Genomic DNA, 19,644 nt, shown 5'->3' with positions numbered 1-19,644 from the left:
TTCCCTCTGTGTCCTCCCACACTGCTTAAGGAAATCACAACTCAATCTGAGAGAAACCACACTTAAAAATATGGTCCCATTCACATTTGCTCTAAAATTCACAGGATGGTAGGACAAAGCTGTGTTTGCAGCTTTATTGGCAGCCTTCGTTTTTACACTGTACGTGTTGTATGTGCACATACAAAGGTATTCTAAAAGCAAATACTGTTGGGCTGGCTTTTCCTTTGACTACATGAGATGTTGATGAGAATTCCACTGAGTACAGCCTCTCTGAGTACAGATGGCAGAAAAACCAGATAAGACACCATCATTATTTTAATCCTGAGGCTAAAGTATCTCCTCTCAAGTGTAAACGTGTGGAATTTAACAGCTAATACAGGCCAAGATTATTTCACCCATGCTGTACATAAAATAAAGTATATCCAATTAAAATTGGAAAGTTGAAGGTTTATGTGTTCCATTTGGAAGACAGAGGTATTTCCCAAAACAAATGCAAATCTTGCTAAAAGCTAAAATTACCTCACACTTTGGTCGTTGCAAAAAGGCATAGTAATAAAGCAGTGTATATATGAAATATGCTGTGTTTTTTCCCTTTGATGCGCTTCTTGGGACAAGTACTGACAATCCCCGGCATTTAGTGACACCTAGTGGTGTTTTTTTGAGTGGAGAAACCCGTTCAGTCTTGGTTTGCTTAATGTTGCACAGCTATGTCAGAAGAGTAGCTTCTCTGAATGCCCGGTGGCAGATTTCCTCCCTACTTTCCTCTTGCTTTCTGAATCTCTCAGGAAAATGAGAGAGTACAGAAGGACTTCCAAGTGAGAACAGCACCTTTTATAAATGAAAGTACAGTTTCCTAAAATACGGGAAAGGGAGAAAAAGATGTTCCATGCATTGATTAAACCCCACAAGATGTCTGGAAGAGGGCTTCAGCATCCTCGGAAATCACTTTGCAGAGAAACAGCACATTCCTTTGAAGTCTGCACTGGGACTCAAATTGCTCTGGACTTTGGGTGTACAACTGTGACCAGTCAGTACCTATCTCCAGGAAATTGCAGCAGGCTTCCTTACAAGATTCCAGTGTTCTTAGGGAGTTTTTTGAACACACTGGTGATGTTTTTCACTTGTATTAGTCTGTTCTATGATCTTTGCCTCACATAATGTCCTGTTCCTGGCATCCAGTGAATATTTAATTAGTGGTAAAAATAAATCTTTCTTGCCTGAATGAAGCTCCTTTTCCAGCAGGTGTCACTGTGAGGTAATAAACACAAAATCCAGGCCCCTCACCGAGATGTGGGGAGCTGGATGGGAAGCAGGACACCCCTGCCCTGGCTGGGTGAAGAATCCATGGCTCAGTGCCCTCACTGAGGAATATTGGCACACATTCCACAGCCTGACAATAAAGTGTGTTTGAAGATGCAGCCACAGGCCTTTTCCAGTGCCTGGCTGGGGAACACTTGTTGGGTTTGCCACATCTGGGCCCTGCCCTTGGCCTCCAGCAGCTCCATGGGCATCATGGGTGGAAGGGGCTGCTCAAAACACATCATTTCCTTCGGCTGTGAAATACCTGGCGTTGTACACAGGATGAATCCCTGCAGGCTTCAGTAGCAAAGCCTACGTTTTCAATCTTGGGCTTCTGCTGTGTCAGGAAATCCTTAATTTGACAGCTGTGGGACTGATTTTCCAGTGCAATGAGACACTCAAGGCTGTGACTGTGTAGCTGTCTGCCTAAGGACTGTTTGGCAGGCGTCAGGAAGCCAGACTTGAAAATGTCAGCATAATTTAATGTTTTGTTGCAGCCAAGTTGAAACATTCCATTGGCTGCAGAACTCCAGCTCAGGTTTGATAGCTTTATTAATCTCCATAGTAGTTTTATGTTTTTATTGTTGAAACAATTCAGTATCTATATGTCTGAGAAATTCAGTCATAATAGCCTTTATGAGCAATTCAATTATGTAAATTATTACATTACTGTTATACAATATAAAACTCAAGTAGACTTAGATATAGAGATGGATGAGGAATTTTTGACAGCACTCTTTCTCTTAAAAAGAAAGAATTTTTGACAGCACTCTTTCTCTTCCATTTTCTGGAAGTGTACCAGCTTTGCCTAATCTTCCTTAAAAGGGAAGTGAAGGAGAACAGGAGCACAAAAAACTAACAGTATCCAAAAGCTGAAGAGGAAGGCACCCTGCTGGCTCTCTGTCACCTGCCCTCTACTTCAACTCTTGGCTGTCACTTTTTAGACTGTCAAGCTCCTCTGAGCTGGAGTGTTCTTTCATTTTAAGTTTTCCATAAGAAATTTTAAATATACCTTTTTTTTTAAATTGGTTATGAAAAACAGAGAACATTTCTGTGGGTATAAATAATATCCTATTTTTGTCTACTTAGAGAATAAGTATCATTTTATCTAAAGAAATATGTAGTAGAAAAGTGCAGGAGTTTGTTTCTTTCTATTTAAATAATTTTTTTCTAATAGACGTTATGGGAAGAGAAAATAAACAAAATATTTTTTCATCAAAACAAGGAACTACAGTCAAGAAGCTCTTCAACCCATAGTATATGGACACAGGGTTGCATAAAATAGGCTGCTGCAGATAAATTTCAGATCATCATAAAGAGTTTACACTATAATATGACTATAATATTCAAAACACTGCTGTTTCCTATAATTATAGGATAAGGAATTATAGCTTGCTACATGCAAAGGTAGTCAAGTGCTTTTATTTACCAGCAGCTGTTGGAATCCTACAGCTTCCTTGTGCAGCAGTCTCTGAAAAGCTATTCTCAAACAAAAAAAGTTCTGGCACTTGTAAGTAACTTAGAAATGTCTCACTATATTTTTCCTTTTGAAATGGGCTAATAACAATCAAGAAATGTTGTTGGTTTGATTTGCACATTTGAACCTACAGCAAATATCAAATCTTCAGCCTTATACCTCTACTGTCACAAAGAAAACAATGGCTCCATCAAACTCCCCTGAGTGTCTGAAAAGCTATTTCAACAATCAAAGAATATCAGAATCTCCTTCAACTTTGAGATTTGCTCTTTAAAGAACTGAAGGTGATGTGAGAGAAAATATTTCTGAGTCTTTTGATCTCTGAAGACAAACTTCCTTGAGGTGAACAAACTAGTACAGGAGGCACATTAATTGCTTCTGGGCTGCACTATAATTTTCATTTTAAAAATTACTTAAATTGAAAAAATCCTTTCCTTTAAATAAGTTGAAAGAAAGTAATGTAAAGAAATGTGACCTTTCTTGGATTTTTTCCCTCTATTAACTGCTTCTTTTTTTGTGATAAGCTTATCCAGTATCATAAGAACTTGATGTACAAAGATCTACAAAGCCTACTCAACACTACTCAGAAGCTTATCAGAGTTTCAGATCTATGATGTGTATGTTATTTTTTTCTTACTCTTCATGATTCAGAAACTCAGTTAAGCAAAAAGGCATTACTGGATTTGTGTCACCATGAGGCACAGCCAAGTTTAATCAGACTTCACAGAACTCAGGTTTTGAATGGAAAAAAATAGTTAAAGGAAAGATAGAGGGACAAGATCTACTTTCCACCCAAAGCAGCATCACTAGAGAAGGGCTGATAACAGTACAATTGCATGAACTTTGGCAACAACAGCCCCAGCTCCCCTACTAACTGGTGTGCAGTGCCAGGCCCATGGCTTTTTAGGCCAAGCTGACAATACTCCCTTCCATTCACTGTGTCTTACCTGGGCCTTCCACAGAAAGAGAGTCAGTTTACATTGGATACTAGGAAGAAACTCTTCACTGTGAGGATGGTGAGACACTTGAATAAGTTGCCCAGAGAAAGTGTGGATGCTCCATCCCAGGAAGCATTTAAGGCCAGGCTGTATGGGGCTTTGAGCAACCTGGACTAGTGGAAGGTGTCCCTGCCCATGGTAGAGGGGTTGGAACCAGAGGGTTTTTAAGGTCCATTACAATCCAAACCACTCTATGATTCTATGACAATGATTCTGATCTATGACCATGGGCATGGCTGAAGTCATTTTTAGTGTTAATGTTGATGATTTCCTACTCAGTGAAAAATTCTAGGTGCTTCAATAACCACAGAATGGAAGGGACTGAGGAAAACAGTGGCAGAGGGCCATCAAGAGCTGTTACAAAACATTGGACATACCTTGGATTTTGCATTTCACTACCTATCCATGCTTATTAAAAGATAGCATTAAAGGCCATTATACCCAGCAAAAGTTATTGAGTTGTGAATGCCTCTTGTGCTAAGCATTTGTGATGTCACCTGTAATGCAGTATAATAAAAATAAAGAAATCCAAATTTTCTTTAATGAGCTGTGTGATGGAATGATTGCATGAAAGGATGCTTCAAATTCTTTTTATCATCTAGAGAGTCTGTTGTATTTAAAGAAAATATTGCTGATCTCTGAACTGTCATTAAACATGGAACAAGGGTCATTGCCACAATGACTCAAAAGACAAGACATTAAACATAAAGGTGTCTTGCAAGATTGCATTCTACTGAAATGAAAGGAACTTCTTTTTCTTCTAGATAAAAAGAACAACAATTCCTTTGTGGGTATTCCTTTAAAATTCTGCCTCCAAATTATTCCAAAATATAAACCAAACTAGACTCTCAAATACTTTTTCACAAATAGCTCTCAGAGATGCACAGTTATGAAAAAAAAAGCTTTCCCTCAGGAGTACTGCCAATCAAAACAAATACATTTTAAGTTGGATCCTGACCAGTTTACAAACATGGTGATTGCAAATGCCTTCAACAGTATTGGAACTGGCAACTCAGAATCTCTCTTCCTTCATTTAAGAGCTTGAGGCAGAAGGGGTAAATGAAATAAAATTGTTCTCTGTTTATTGCAATATTGTTTCTTCTTGTATGAAAGGAAGAAACAACTTTGTTTCACTTCTAGAAAACTGAGTTTACAGCTAAGAATGGAATTCATTCTCCTAGTAAATTGGGTCAAATAAAGCAGCTTTTCTCTTCTGCATAGCTTCTGCAAAACAAGCTCTTGTCAAAACAAGCCATCTCTGTCTTTCCTCCATTCAGAGTCGATGTGTCTCCTTCCCACGGCAGAGCAAGCTCCTGTGGTAGGTGGGGCATGACACCACAAGGCTGTTTACATAACACAGGCTGCCTGCAACTGCTTTTCCCAGATGTCAGGAGCACTCCCCTGTTCAAGACCCGGCTTTGGTGAAAGACAGGGTAGTAGGTAGAGAGGCCAAACTGCATTCACATTCCTCTTATAATCCCAAAGTCAAAGCAAACCGCTCAAATAAATGTATCTCGAGTATGAATGGCCCTTGTCCTGAACTGTAAAACATATGACCCCGAGAGGCAGCATTTGCTTTGCCTGTATATACACATGCCTGTGCATGACAGAGAATAGGATCCTTTAGTATTTGCATTGTTTTACTGGGAAAAGTCCTGAACTGTAAAACATATGACCCCGAGAGGCAGCATTTGCTTTGCCTGTATATACACATGCCTGTGCATGACAGAGAATAGGATCCTTTAGTATTTGCATTGTTTTACTGGGAAAAGGTCTATTTTTTCTGTGCTTTCTTTATGTTTCATATCAATCTTCCTCTAAGCATTTGGATAGAATGGAAAGATCAATCAAGACATGCACAGACAGCTCAGCTCACTGCTGGCTCTTGCTCTTGCTTTGCCAATAGCCCAGGTCTGGGAGTTCAAAATTACAATTAAGCCTGATCTCTTGACTGCAGTTCCACAGCATCCTGCAGCAATCCTTTCTGTAACCTGGAAGGCCTGTGCTTTACATATTTCTCAGATCCTCCTCAGCTGATTGCTGAAGTCTACATATTGATCAGCTATTGTTTCCTTGCCAAGGGCCAGTGCCTGAGGAGGAAACGGAGCTCTAAACCATTGATCTCCATTCATTATGTAAATGAGGAAAAGACCACAAAGATGAGATACAAACTTCTCAAATTTCAGAGTTGTTTATACCTTCCTCAGTTCAGTGTACTCTTTGGCATGTCATTTCACTCTAAATGTGATTCCTGATAAACTTTCCTTGTCTTCATGGAAGAAGGGAACTTACATCATGGTAATTATGCAGACTTTTGCTTTCATGCAGCCACTTTCACCATGTCCACTACCACATTGTTTTAAGTCTCATGCTGAAAACCCATTAAGTAAATCTGTCAACATTTGACAGATCTAAGTTAATTTCTTTTCTAAAGAAAATGTTTTCATTAAACATTCTTAACTGGAGAGACCTAAGAAAGTTTTGCATTTTTCAAAACAGGAGAGGGAAATTTGCAGAGGTCATTTTGGCATTACAGCATCATAGGGAATTATCAGTAGCTTTGCTGGAAATGTTTCCTTTTTTTGTCAAAGACATCCCTTAGGACCTTTATGTTTCATATTTTGTAAATCACAACTCGTGTTGGTTAAAGAGCAGGGCGATGCCTGCACCTTTTTTCTAGGGTTCTACATCTGCACCACAGAGATGCATCATGATGCTGCATGCTACAGAATTCCCCATGGCAGTCCTCCTTCCCCTCTGAGTCTCTCTGGCACGCTTGCAAACTTAGACTTCTCAGTGCCATTCTACTCCTCAGCATCCAATTCAGCCTCTATGACAGGAAGGCTAAAACTGTTGAAATTAAAAACAGCTGCCAGTTTGGAATCAAGCTGTTACACTTCATGTCTTACCACTGAAACACACTTCAACAACTCAGAAATAAAAGCATGACTATTTGTGGTCAATGGGGGGGCTTCACCTTGCCAGCATCCTCAGAGAGAGAGACATAAAATAGGGGCAACAGAAGCAGCAGCCTAAGCAGGTGTTTCTCTTTCCATTAGCAGCAAAAACTCAGAGAATCAAACTGTACAGAGAAAGACTGATGAGATCAGAGGGGAAATGGAACCTTTTTTGTGTAATAATAGACTGGAAAATAATGATTTGTTTAAATCTACCAAAACATTGGCTGATAATCACTATGGGAGATGAAAGAAAATATTTTAGAGTAAAGAAGGAACTCTCAACTGGGGTTGCTAAATTCAGGAGCAGTCTCTTGTATGAGATATGAGGTTAAAAAAAATCTACCCTTAAAATAGAACAAGTTCAGTTCACATAAGAAATTGCAAGAAGAATGCTAGAAGAGAAGAAACTTCAGGCGACCATTCCTGGTATTTCTGTGTTCCTAGCAGCAAACCTCAGCTGGAGGCTAAGAGTGAATGGGAACATTCACACTGTACTACAAATAAACTAGGAAATCTACAAGTTGATGGAGTTTATGGAGAGACAGGCCATAGTTAAAAGAAGCCATAGTCACAGCTGTGCAAGTAATCCATAGGCAGGCAAATAAAAATTAGTTGCTGCAAAGATGTTTAGCTCAGATCTTATGCAGACAAACCACAAATCAGAATTTCTCAGCTGTTAAAAGTATATGTTAACTACTAGGATAGTTACATATTTTGCACAGGAGCACTCTTTGGAGGCTTTTGCTGTGATGTGATGCTTCAGATTAATAGTTATAAAGCTTAAACGGGATGTGGTTCACAGGATATAAAGAGACTTTTGTATATCAATTGTTATTGATATAAAACAAGAATTATCTTAATGGGGCGTTCAAAACAGGCCATGCCAGGATATCCTAAAGAACAGGTTTACCTCATGAGCAAGGTCCTCCTGTAATCAAACCAAGTTTAAGGCATCCCACCTTCTGAGCAATCAATGGAATCACTGAACTCTGGGACATACTAGGGCTAATGAGAATCACAACACTGTTATTTCAGTTTGTTAAATCTAGCTCCTCCCTGGCTCTCTATTCTACACATGAACAGCAACTAGCTATTTGTGAATTATTTTAAGATGATTGAAACAATTTTTGATAGCTAATTAACTCATGCTTCAAAAAAATTTCCCCTAGGTTATCTAGTGCATAGTAATAGCTGAAGGAAAAATAAAATGGCCAAGAGTAGTAAAGCCACAACTTCATGCACAAATTCATGCAGACCCTCAACAGACACTCAGAACTCAGTTAACCATACTTTCTATTTATAAATCACTTTTTTCTAAGCCAAGAAATATGCTTGAAAACATTTAAATTAAGAAAAGCTAATGACTTGGCAGACCAGTTATGCTGGATAAAATTCTGAAACAAAAATTATAATGGAGAAAATCTGAAACTACAAGTGCAAATACATTCATTGTTACTAAGGTGGAAATGATAGGATAAAATATCATGAACACAGACTACTACCCTTAAAAAAATTCACATTTTGTCTAGGTGAGCTTCTTCATACTGCTTTCCTGGACTTTCTTCAAATAGTTGTGTTTCACCAGCAAGCATTCCTTTGTCCAGGAGTAATCCTAGGGGGAAAATGAAAAAGAAAGGTAACTAAGATATATGTTTCTCCTTGCCTCAGAGATTAAAACACAGGCATTAAAAAAAAAAACCAAAAAAATAAAAACAAAAACAAAAACAAAACAAAAAAAAACCCCAAAAAAACAAAAACAAAAAAAACCACATGAAAAGAAGCAATCCAGCCTTCCCATAGACTTCAAAAAGATAAAGATTGCTCCCAAAACTGTGTGTAGGAAGAGCACAGACAAGCTTTTGTCAACATATCCCATAATAACTCCCTGTAGCAGTTGCAAGCACACTAGGTAAACCAAACAGCACAGTAGGGAAGAAGGCTTATATTCTTTGTCATCCACTTGTGCATTTAAAGTACTTATAGGCACTTAATAAAGTCTTAAATGTGATGGAGAAAGTTAAGGATGATCTTTGTTTCTCCTTGTGGCTGCACAGAAAGAGATAATGAATGTAAATTGAAGCAGATTCTCCCACTATATTTTCACAGTAGTCAGAGACTACTAAAACTGATTAATAAGATGTGCTCCAAGGTGATCTAGCAGAAGTAAAGATCTTTGCAAGTCAAACCCCAGTACTTAAGACTCTGGTTCTGCACACAGCTCAGCCACCATGTAAGTGAACTCTGTTTTCAAACCACTAGTCTGAGCTACCACAGTGATAATTTTGTCCCATCATCCCACAGGCAAGCCTGTAGCACTAACTGAGATGCTGTAGTAACAAGTTACCACTCCCATGTGATCATAGCACTTTCACTCTCACAAGTGTTCTAGCTGATGCACTAGGCAAAACCCTGCACCACATCACTGTCAATGATATGGTACTGATGAGACTCCGGATCTAGTCTAGTATAAGCAGAATTTAGTCTACATTTGTATTAATTTTTTTGTTTCTTCAAAGGAATCTTCACCCCAATATATAAATCTCTGTGACTTTTTTGCATTCTGTGTTGGGTGTCTAGTCTATTCAGGCATGTTTATGCTTCATCTATAATTGGAAGTTTTTAAATCTCCAGGGCACTTTTTAAATTTCTCATTGGCGCTCTTTTTATGGCCTCTGCCATAAAGCAGAGCTGATGTGTTAGGGTAAAAAAAATGTGGTTTTCATCAAGATAATATAGAATTGTTTGAAAGGTAAGCTGTTTCATATTGTAACTTGAACTCAGAAAAAATGAAAGTATTCATGGTGGAGGCTCTTCCCTAACACAGCAAATTTCCCCCGGGGGCTATAGCTGAGGGCTGAGTGGGTATTTTTCTTTCCCCAAAGGTCATATGAGATTTGCTTACAGAATTCAGATATTTATGTATTTCTCTGGAAAACAAAGCCAATCTGTAAAAATCTGTCAAATATTTAGAGACCTGGAGGTCTGCCTGTTGGAAGCAGGTATATGAGACGTAACTTGTAAAATTGTATGACACTACTTTAGATCCATAAAGTAAAGATACACAATCTCAGCATGTACTGCTGAGCATCAAAAACTGGATTTGAAATTGCTACAATATTGAATTTGTTACAACATGCCTGAAAGAGATCACCTCTAGTCAACGTGAGCTGTTTATCAAAGAAGCAGCAAGCTACCAAAACCACATACTGATTCAACCAGGAGACCTCACCATTATAATTTGTACTTGAGACAAGGTAAGACTTCAAGTAGAGGTGCAATATGCCTTTCCTGATGCAGCATCCCTGCAGTCTGCATTTTGCTTCGGCTGCCCACCAGGACCTGAATGCACTTTAACAAGGCTGCTGGTTACACATATCCCAAAGTGTCTTGGGACATGCTTAAAACTCCCATCAAACAAGATTTCAGACTCTTTCTGGTTTACTAACATTCGTGGGCACATGGCTGACCTGCAAAAAATGCCCCCAGAAGTTCATGGCTTGACCAGTCCTCCCATGATGTGCTAACAGAGCTGTGGCTCCACAGGAGCAAAGCAGGATGAGGGGGCCAGTGGCATTTTCCTGGCTGAGCCTGCCAGTCTTCAGAGATCGTTTTCCCTTTGAAGAGCATGAGTTAACAGATCATGTTGGGGAATGGAACAGAGAAGGATTGGGGTTTAGATTAATTTACATTGCCTAATCCAGTTTAAATAGAAAGGTTCATTGATTTCACATCTACATTCTGGGGAGAACAAGAGCCTGCCACATCTTTTACTGCAGAACTTATATAAGGAAATGACAGGGGAAAGCACTCATGGGGAACCTCATCTAGAATGATGTACAAACCTATGTCTGAAAAAACATCTAGGTCAAAGTGATGTAAAGCTGGAATTATCCATTCTGCACTCTAAAACATATCACAGAAAATGGCATAATTTATCCTCATCTGAATTAACAGAAAAACTTCAGGCATTTACAATTCTAACAGAAGTTCATAGTGGTGAAAAAGCTGATATATTAAACATTTGAAAAAGTGGTTCTATATAAATGTTATCTCAAACATTATAATTTATCTTTTGCTGTACATTAAACATATAGTAACTCTATAGATAATCTACAGTAAAAACTTGGCCTCACCCAAACGTGAAATTTCAGTTTTCAAGATGATATCTCCTCTACTATTTGGACTAGTAATGTAATTTCTGTGCTTGTCAGAATTAACATTTTGTCTTCAAATGACAGTGGCATTTATACTGAGACCTACACCTCCAGCAAAGATGATATGGACTTGTTTCATCTGGTTTATTTCTCTCCAATATGGTCTGTCCTAATTCTGTGCACACTAAATCCAGTCCTGCTCTTGTATTGAGTTACTTATATAATTTTCATTTAGGATAGGTCATTTTGAATGTACTATGCTGAGAACATCAAACCAATACATATAGCTGTTACAATTTTCTCCAGTTTTCGCCATCTCTTGACTTCTACATGGTTCTGAGTCTCTAGATCTTCAACCCCACTGCCAAAATCTGTCTCATATGACTTGCATTTTTGCTTTATCAGTTTCTCCTTATGATCATCAATTGACGCTATCCTCTTGGCTATTCCTTGTTGGAAATATTGCTAAGGCAAATTTTTGGATCTCTCAGATAACAGCGGCTGTGGTCCTGCATGCAAACATTGTATCTGCTACCCCTCAGCATTTTAGAGCTTAGTCCCAAGGCCGATGAATTCATGACTGGAAAAACCCCTGTAGCACTCAGAATTCCTTGATCACTTGCCTTTCATGACTGTGTGTCATAAAATCTGACAAGACATGGTTGATGCATTAGTCACCCACTCCTACAGCAGACCATGCTGAGGAGCATGCCTCTCTCTTTAGGAAAGTGATTAATTTTAAACAGATATTTTTTTCTATTCAATACTCAACCTGAAATTTACCATGGTTGTCAAGATAAATTAATAATTTGCCTATCTCCAGGTAAGTCTGGATCCAATCTCTGATAGCAGCTGTCTAAGCCCAGAAGGGAAATTTTCCACAGTAGCAAAATTTTCTGAAAATTTCCCTTTACTGCTGTAAGAGGAACAGCTGTTACGTCTCTGCTGGCTTCTATGTTCAGAATGTTCTCTGAATTAATAGTGTGGAGCAAATATCTGATTTACAGCTATGGTGACTTTTATCTGTATTAGGGCCCCGGTGCAGGTGCCAGAAATGTAGATACAGCATCTTTGAGGTAGGGAAATTACACTGAAAGATAAAAGAAGTCAGAAAGTGAGGACAAGTTAGGGTCTTCTGCTGCTATTATTTCTACAGTATACAATAATTCATGTTAGACTCAGTCAAACACCTTGACTTCCTTTTTACTCATATGAATATCTCTAATTTGCAGTGACACTTAGGGTCTTCAAAGGAGTTAGAAGTACCTAAGCTTAATTCAGTTTGCACTGCTGATACTGCAGACACCATCAAGAATCTCACTGTGAGTGCTTATAAAAACCAGGGTGGAGAGTTCCTGTTTTCCAGAAGGATTTTTAGGATCTTGTAAGTATGTTTAATAACACAGAACTCAAGTGTTCTTCCCATTGTCATTGATAAATTTACTTGTGTTCAGCCAGTAGCAGGATAGGTGTTAGAATGAATAGGAAGTTTGAAAAGGAAGTGTGAAAATAGACTGAAGACAGCGTAATGTTGATTGTAATCATTATGCTTCTTTACAGAGAAGATGAAGAACTCTCTGCTAGCAGCTATCTTTTTACTTGTTAGAGGTGAGTTTTCATATACTGCACAGCTTACTGCCGCTTATGAACAGTAAAACTCCTTAATGCTACTCAAGGATGAGGCTGCATGAACAAAAAAAATCACGACCAAATTAAATTCTGTGAGTAGGAGAAGCGACCGCAAGCAACATTTTTCCTATTTATTTTGTGGCTGTCTTGACCAACAATTCCTTTTTTATTTATTATTTTTTTCCCTCCCCCTTCCTCTTTGTGCTCCCCAGACGCCTGCCGCTGCACAGACTGGGACTCTCCGTTCTGCCGGCAGCTGCCAGGTGGGTGGAACGCTCGGTCCCGGCGCGGGCTCCGCCGGGCGCTGCTGGCGGCTGCGGCCGGCGCTGCAGCATCGCCCCCAAAGCACGCCCGCCTTTCCCAAAGGAAAAGCCCGGTCAGAGCAGCACGGGCAGGTGTGTCTGCGTGAGGGCAGGGCGCCCGGGCCAACCAGCGCGCTGTGGGTGAAAGCCCAGCCAGCACATCCCAAAGCTGCCGCTCCTAAGGACCACGGGTCCTCTAATGTTTATGTGTGATGGATATCTCTGCTTTCCGTTTAACTGGGAAATTACTGATGATGGCGAGAAGGAACAGTGCAACACATTTTGACAGAGAGTATTACAGAGCAGTGGGTGGTCATCTGATGTACTTTGTGCTGGATTTAGTGTGGGCAGGAACATCCCACTTGTTAACAGACACAGCAGAGATGACAGGTTGTTGAGTACACAATGACACTGGGCAAGACATCTGCAGGGGGACTATGTTCTTCTGAAATTAGCCATGGATAATTTTCTAGTCCTTGCAATTAACCTGACAGACTAAGCTCTACTAAATCATTAGTGAGAAAACCAGACGCTCAGGAAGAAAAACAGAAAGTTCTACAGTGAAAAAAATTAAAGGTAGGTGGTTTGGGGTTTGTTTGTTGGTTTGAATTTTGGTTTTTTTTTAAGTGGAGAAATTGAACTGTGTTTCTTTAGAGTAATGAAATTTTTTTTCTTTCTTTACATAGCTCTTGGAGCACAGTCATGATACAGGTCTGGTACTATGCTAGGCCTGGGAAGAATTAATAATATACCTGTTTAGGTGGAGCAGTACAATAGAACAAAGAAAGCACTAGAATAAAAATTAATGCGCATGTGCATAATATTCACAAACAGGAAAAGTGAAAATAAAAGTGTGCAAGATTCATTATATTCATCTGGAAAAAGTAATGTAGGACTTCAGTATATTGGGAGGGGGAGGATGCTTTGGGGTGTTAGCCAAGCTAATACACTATTTCCACACACAAAATCTACTATTTTTCCTTTGTCTGCTTTAATACCATAATCTGGTAGAGAAAGACCAGGGGGATTTTGCAAAACTTAGAGCATGAGAAACAACCACTGTTCCTCTGTAAACAGAGGCAGGTCTGCAACATGGTAGACACCATGTGGATCTGAGTTAATAGAACTCTTATTTCAGATAGTGTCAGGAGCAGTATATTACCAATGTATTGACAAAAAGTATTACAGCAGTTCCAAAAAGATTTTGTTTTCAGGTGTTTCTTCAAAACAACAATAGACACCAAGGAAGTGTAAGGTTTAATTCAGAGTAAAACAGAAGAATTTGAGAACTGTTGCTGTTTTCCCTGCTGTTGACAGACATCATGTTCATGAGCGAGGAGGCCAAGATGTGGTTTGGTGGCCAGTCTAGAAAAACAAAGAATTCTCTAATGTTTCACATTGCTATGGGAATAAGGAAGACATGATGTTCACCTTCCTGAAAGGAACCTGTATACACCTGAACTGATGCAGCATAATTTATTAGAAAAACATTATTTATTTAGTACGAGAAAAGAAGTGACATAAGGTGAGGGTATTAAAGTCAGTGCCATACTCATTTGACACACGCCTTTTTCCAAAACACCTTTTAGCTTCAATATGCATTTGTCATCTCAATGATTAAAAGAATGACGAGGATATTTTGTAACTCAGGTTGTAGGAAGAAATGAGGAAAAGAGAACTGATTTTTTAACTCATAACCTAGGTTATGAGATACCGTAATTATGCTACAACACCAGCTTCAGACAGGTTCATATTTACTTATCACATAGGAAAACATTTCTTATTCAAGATTGATAGGCCTATTGGCAACTTGTTGGAACTAAGAGGTGTGAAGCACGTGTGACTCTATTAATCAGGAAAAATTCACCTTAAGCATCCCATTCCTGTTGAGATCCTTGTCTACTTTTCTGAACAACAACAAAAAATTGGAGTCCTTTTCAAAGGACTTTGAGATGCCATGACTGATTCTTCTTAATTAATAGTTTGATGATTAAGACACAAAACAAAAGAAGAACAATGGTCATATTTTGTCATTAGTATATTTTTAAGAGATTTTTGAAATACTGGCACAAACTTAATCACTAAACACAAAAGACAAGTTCCTTTAATAATGTCATCAGTGCTTACTCTCACATAAACTGAAAAAGGGTATGTTCAGTTGCAAAAAATCCCCATATTTCTCTTTTAAAAATTAATAACAAGTAATTTTATACATAAATTTATGCCCATCCTGTTTTTTAATGCATTCTTTATAAAGCTAGCAGTTTAAAAATAATATTGGTTTAACCCAGCAATAATGTATAGTTCTGAACTTCAGAGAGAGGTTGATGGTTTTGAAGTACTTCTGGGGTCTTGTCAACTAGTTCTAGCCTTGTTTGTGCTTGGTTTCATTAGTCATAGTCCCTTTGAGTCAGTTAATGGTTGCCTGTATAGCCCTTTTCCACTGCACATGTTTTCATCTTTCAGACTGGGACAATGAATTGGTGTGTTACAAAGAATTAAGTGAGGATCTAACCTGTACCTGGCTGCCAGTACCTAGTGCTGCAAATACAGTTAATTATACTGTATACCTAAAATGGTAAGTCTGAAAAGTTATCTCAGAAAACAAAAAGCTCTTATTGCTGTTAGATGTGGTTCCCATCTGGCAGAGTTTTGCTCCAGTGTGTTTCATCATTTTAGAGGTTGTTACACAAGGCTAGTCAATATTTTTAATCATCTCTCATCAATAGCTATTGATTTGTAAGAGCTTGGTAAGAGAGTGGTGGGTTGATTTTGGCTAGACCTCACAAAAGCTGTTCTGTTCCTCCCCTCCTCAGCCCAACAGGGCAGAGAAAATATGACAAAGGATTATGGGTTGAGATAAGAACAGGAAGAGATCTCTCAGCAGTTACTGTCATGGGCAAAACAAACCTGACCTGGGAAAATGAATTTAATTTATTAACATTCAAATCAGAGTAGAGTAATGAGAAATACAGCTAAAACTTGGAACACCTTCCCTTTCTCTGCCCTGCCATTCGCATGCTTTTCTTCTTGTTGGGCTTAACTGAATTCTCTGCCTCCTCCACCCCAACATTGTGGGGGGATGGGAAATGGGATTTGGTCAGTCCATCACATCTTGTGTCTGTCACTTCTTTCTCTTCTGACTCTTCCTGATGGTCCAGCATGGGAATCTTCCCACAGGAGACATGAACTCCCACAGTCCATGATTAACTCCTCCAACAGGAATGCTTCCTGTGGGGCTGCATTAGCTGCATTAATTTCTTCATTAACTGCTCCAGTGTATGTCCCTTCCATGGGGTGCCAGCCCATCCAGAGCAGCGTGCTCCAAAGCAGGTCCCTTGTGTGTTCACAAGCGCTGCAAACCTGCTGCAATGTGGGCTGCTCCCACACATTCTCATTCCTCTCTGCCAGCCGCTGTTGTGCAGCAGTTTTTCCCTCTTTTAAATGCATTATCCCAGGGCGCTACCACCGTGGCTGATGGGCTCAGCCTCGGCCAGCAGCGGCTCTGTCCTGAAGTCAGCTAGAACTGGCTTTGTTGTATGTGGGGAAAGCTTATTGCAGCTTCTCATGGAAGCCACCTCTGTAGCAATTTGCTCCCTTGCTCCCAAAACCTTGTCATGCAAACCCAATATAAAGTCATTATACATCTTACCATGCCTCCAACACACTGTTTAAATTATTATTGCCAATGATCAGCTTACTCAATTACCTTTATTTGCAGCTATTGACTTTTATTGACTATTCAACACAGATGTATTTAAGGTAAAAAAAAAAAAGAACCCAACAAAATAGTCAAACATAAACAGACACTAAGCTTTTATTTTATGTACTATGTATTTTGCTATAGCATGTACCCAAGGAGATGTCAGATGTAGCATAATTTCTGGTAATTCTGAATTATCAAGAAGTGGTTTAACAGATGGAATGAACTTGTAGGCTTAATTTTGAACTGATTACCTCAAATACAGTATCTTCAGTTGCAGCTGCATTACAAAATTGAATTTCCTCATTTTATATCTAGATTTTTGGAATCTCCCATGAGATTAGGGGCCTGTTCAGAAATAGAAATGTGAGATCAGAAGACATGATCTTTGCTATGAGACCGTATCATGGGGTACGTAGAGTACAGCACCATATACCATAGGTAAATTCTGATATTCACTGCTGATTGTTTTGCCACATAACCACCCCTTGTCATTAAAAATGAGCTGTGGTTAGAAACATCTCCTAAAGCTAAGAAAATGTCACCACACTGGGAAATTCCCCAGGATGATCATCTTTACATTGCACAGGAGCAAAGCAACCACCTCAAGGCTGAGATTACTGCCCCCATCACCTTCAATATTTTCTCACTGGAGGTAGAAGCAGGCACCGATTTGCAATAAGCTCAAAATTCCACTGCATTTGCTGTCTTGCCTCTTGGAACTTGAAGGAATACCAATTTTTTGGAAGCGCAGAAACATCCATGAAACAGCTCTGTTTCTGAAGAGATATTATCAGTTGAAATACTTTTAAGTTACTTGCTCTTAAAGTTGTAAGCCAAAACCAGACTTTTCTGTTCCCAGGCTGCAGGGTTGATGCCATGAACAGACAAGGCAGATAAAAGAATGAAAAAGGATGTAGTGGGGGAAGAGAGAGACAATTCCCTGGCAGAGGTGTTTCCAAGTCAGAGTCAGGTTTTAACCTCAGTCTCCTAAGCTTCCACCCAGTGGTCTTGAAGACAAACTTACTATCTACTTCTGTATTGGGTTAAAAGAAAAGGAAAAAACCCACCAGTGAGAGGTCTTTTACCCTGCTTTTAAGAGGGTATCACCCCTTCCTGCATGTAACATCAGTTTGATGTTGTAATAGTTCCTTGTCCTTGCTCTTTGTGATTAAGTTGTCAGGAAGAATAAGATTAAAGATAAACACTCCCACAGAAAAATTCCGACTAAGAATTTGAAATCATTCTTTGAAGTTTTAATGGCTGATTCACAACTAGCCTGAAGCAGAAGACAGGAAAACCTTCAAGTAGTTTTTCTCAGGTATTAAACATTGAATCATGATGTGTGTAATTTAATACTTGAAATGCATAGCTAGGCAATTAGTATGCTAGTTCCCTCTCTTTAAGAACACTGTACTTGCGCAGTTTCAACCTTGGAAATATCTGTCCTGTGTGTGGCAGAGACTAATGAGAGAGACAAAAAAAAAAAAAAAAATAGGTAGCAAAGTTGTATGTAAGGCATTATAACCCTTGGACTTCCTGTGTTGTCTATATTAGGTACACCAGGAGAAATCTACAGAGCTGAGGACTCAGGTGACATTTAAATATCTCCATCAAACTCTGATGATTTTCAGGAACACAAGTCAGAAGATAGGCATATAACTCATAGGAGGCTTTTCATAACTTTATGGTAATTTAGATTCATGCAACTGGGAAATTTTGCTGTTCAAAAGGAATTGGGTGCCCCTGTTATAAGAGGCGAGGCCTCTTATAACCATTTCTAACCTAATTTTATACCTTGAAAATGTTCTATATATCCCACTGTAAGTACAAAAGGTCATACAGATCTTGTTGTACCATGCTACGCCTTAAAAGTTTAAGGAATTCAACAGTTCTCCACCACACAAAGATTTACATATTTAAATTTGCTAGGGTTACTGAGGTGCATGAATTAATCTTGATGTTTCAAGCTGCTCAAGGTAAACCTTCAAGATTTTCAGGTGTGGAATTATGTATAGGAGTATCTGGAAAGATATCAATTGCTATAATTTTGCTTTCTTGGGCAGGGAGGAACAAATAACTATAATCCAATAAAATGTTTTTCATTCTGCTTCCTTTTCTCTGAAGGAACAAAATACGAAAACTTTTTCAGCGAAATACATCATCACCTTCCATCACAATAGAACGAAAGAATCTCTACATTGAGAGATTTGCAACCGTTTGGATAGCAGTGAATTATGCCCATGACACCTGTGCAAAAGGAAAGAACATCTCAGTTTTACCAAGCAAAGCAGGTAAAGCATCTTCACAAGTTGTGTTCTGCAGTGCCCAGCTAAAGCTGTATTCTGTAAAGATTATTTCCAAAATTTCAGCTCCCAAAACAATCCTCTTATTTTTACTGATTCAGAGAGCTAAGATGCAGTCTGACTTTCCTGAATGAAGTTTATAATAGAAGCCTATCATGTTTTATGGGAAGAGAGCTTTACTTTAAATATTTTGCTGGAATATTTAATATTTACATCCAGAAAAATATATTGTAACATTTGTGTACGATACTTAACCAGCTTTCTGTGCTCTCTTTGGTGGCTTTCTGAATTTCTTTGTATTGATTTGCAAAGAACAGATTGACTCAGCACTGTGTACCTAAGGATATAGGGCATTAGGATTTTGAGAAACCTTTTTAAAATTCAACTATTTTCTGAGACTACTTACACATTACGCAGTTATAAAAGAAAGTTATTTTTAAAATAGCTCTATTTATTAGGCCCTTTAAATGTTTATTTAAAGATTCCCTACATATCTGGTCACTGAACTGATGCTAAGAACTTCTCAAAACTTCACCTGCTCAGACTAATAATGGTCCAAGAAAAAACAATGTTTCTCTGCTGGGAGTTACTACTAGTACAACCCAAATTATCAATAGTATAATCTTTACTGAAGACTTTTGGCCACATTGTGTTTATTGGAGAGCAAGATGAAAGTATATTTGTACTTACTGAAATTTAAAGATATTTTGGATATTTTTTATGCTACCCATGATTACAGATACTCTTGACATTTTAATTTTGCCTTTCAGCCTCACGCAGAATAGTAACTGCTTAGAAAAAGAGTGTTCCTGAAAT

General features: G+C 38.7%; 1 protein-coding gene across 1 annotated transcript in view; it reads left to right on the top strand.

The window, feature by feature from the left end:
- Nucleotides 1–12,391: 12,391 nt before the first annotated feature.
- Nucleotides 12,392–19,644, top strand: part of LOC135291116 (leukemia inhibitory factor receptor-like) — a 33,852-nt gene continuing 26,599 nt past the window's right edge. The window contains exons 1-4 of the mRNA XM_064405123.1: nt 12,392–12,496; nt 12,730–12,780; nt 15,286–15,397; nt 18,650–18,816. Of these exons, the coding sequence (XP_064261193.1) occupies nt 12,454–12,496; nt 12,730–12,780; nt 15,286–15,397; nt 18,650–18,816 (373 nt within the window). The 5' untranslated portion in view covers nt 12,392–12,453. The remainder of the gene's footprint in view (nt 12,497–12,729; nt 12,781–15,285; nt 15,398–18,649; nt 18,817–19,644) is intronic.

Source organism: Passer domesticus, chromosome Z (genome assembly GCF_036417665.1).
Source record: "Passer domesticus isolate bPasDom1 chromosome Z, bPasDom1.hap1, whole genome shotgun sequence".
In the NCBI taxonomy this organism is placed as follows: Eukaryota; Metazoa; Chordata; class Aves; order Passeriformes; family Passeridae; genus Passer; species Passer domesticus.
This window is presented reverse-complemented; position numbering and strand designations above follow the sequence as displayed.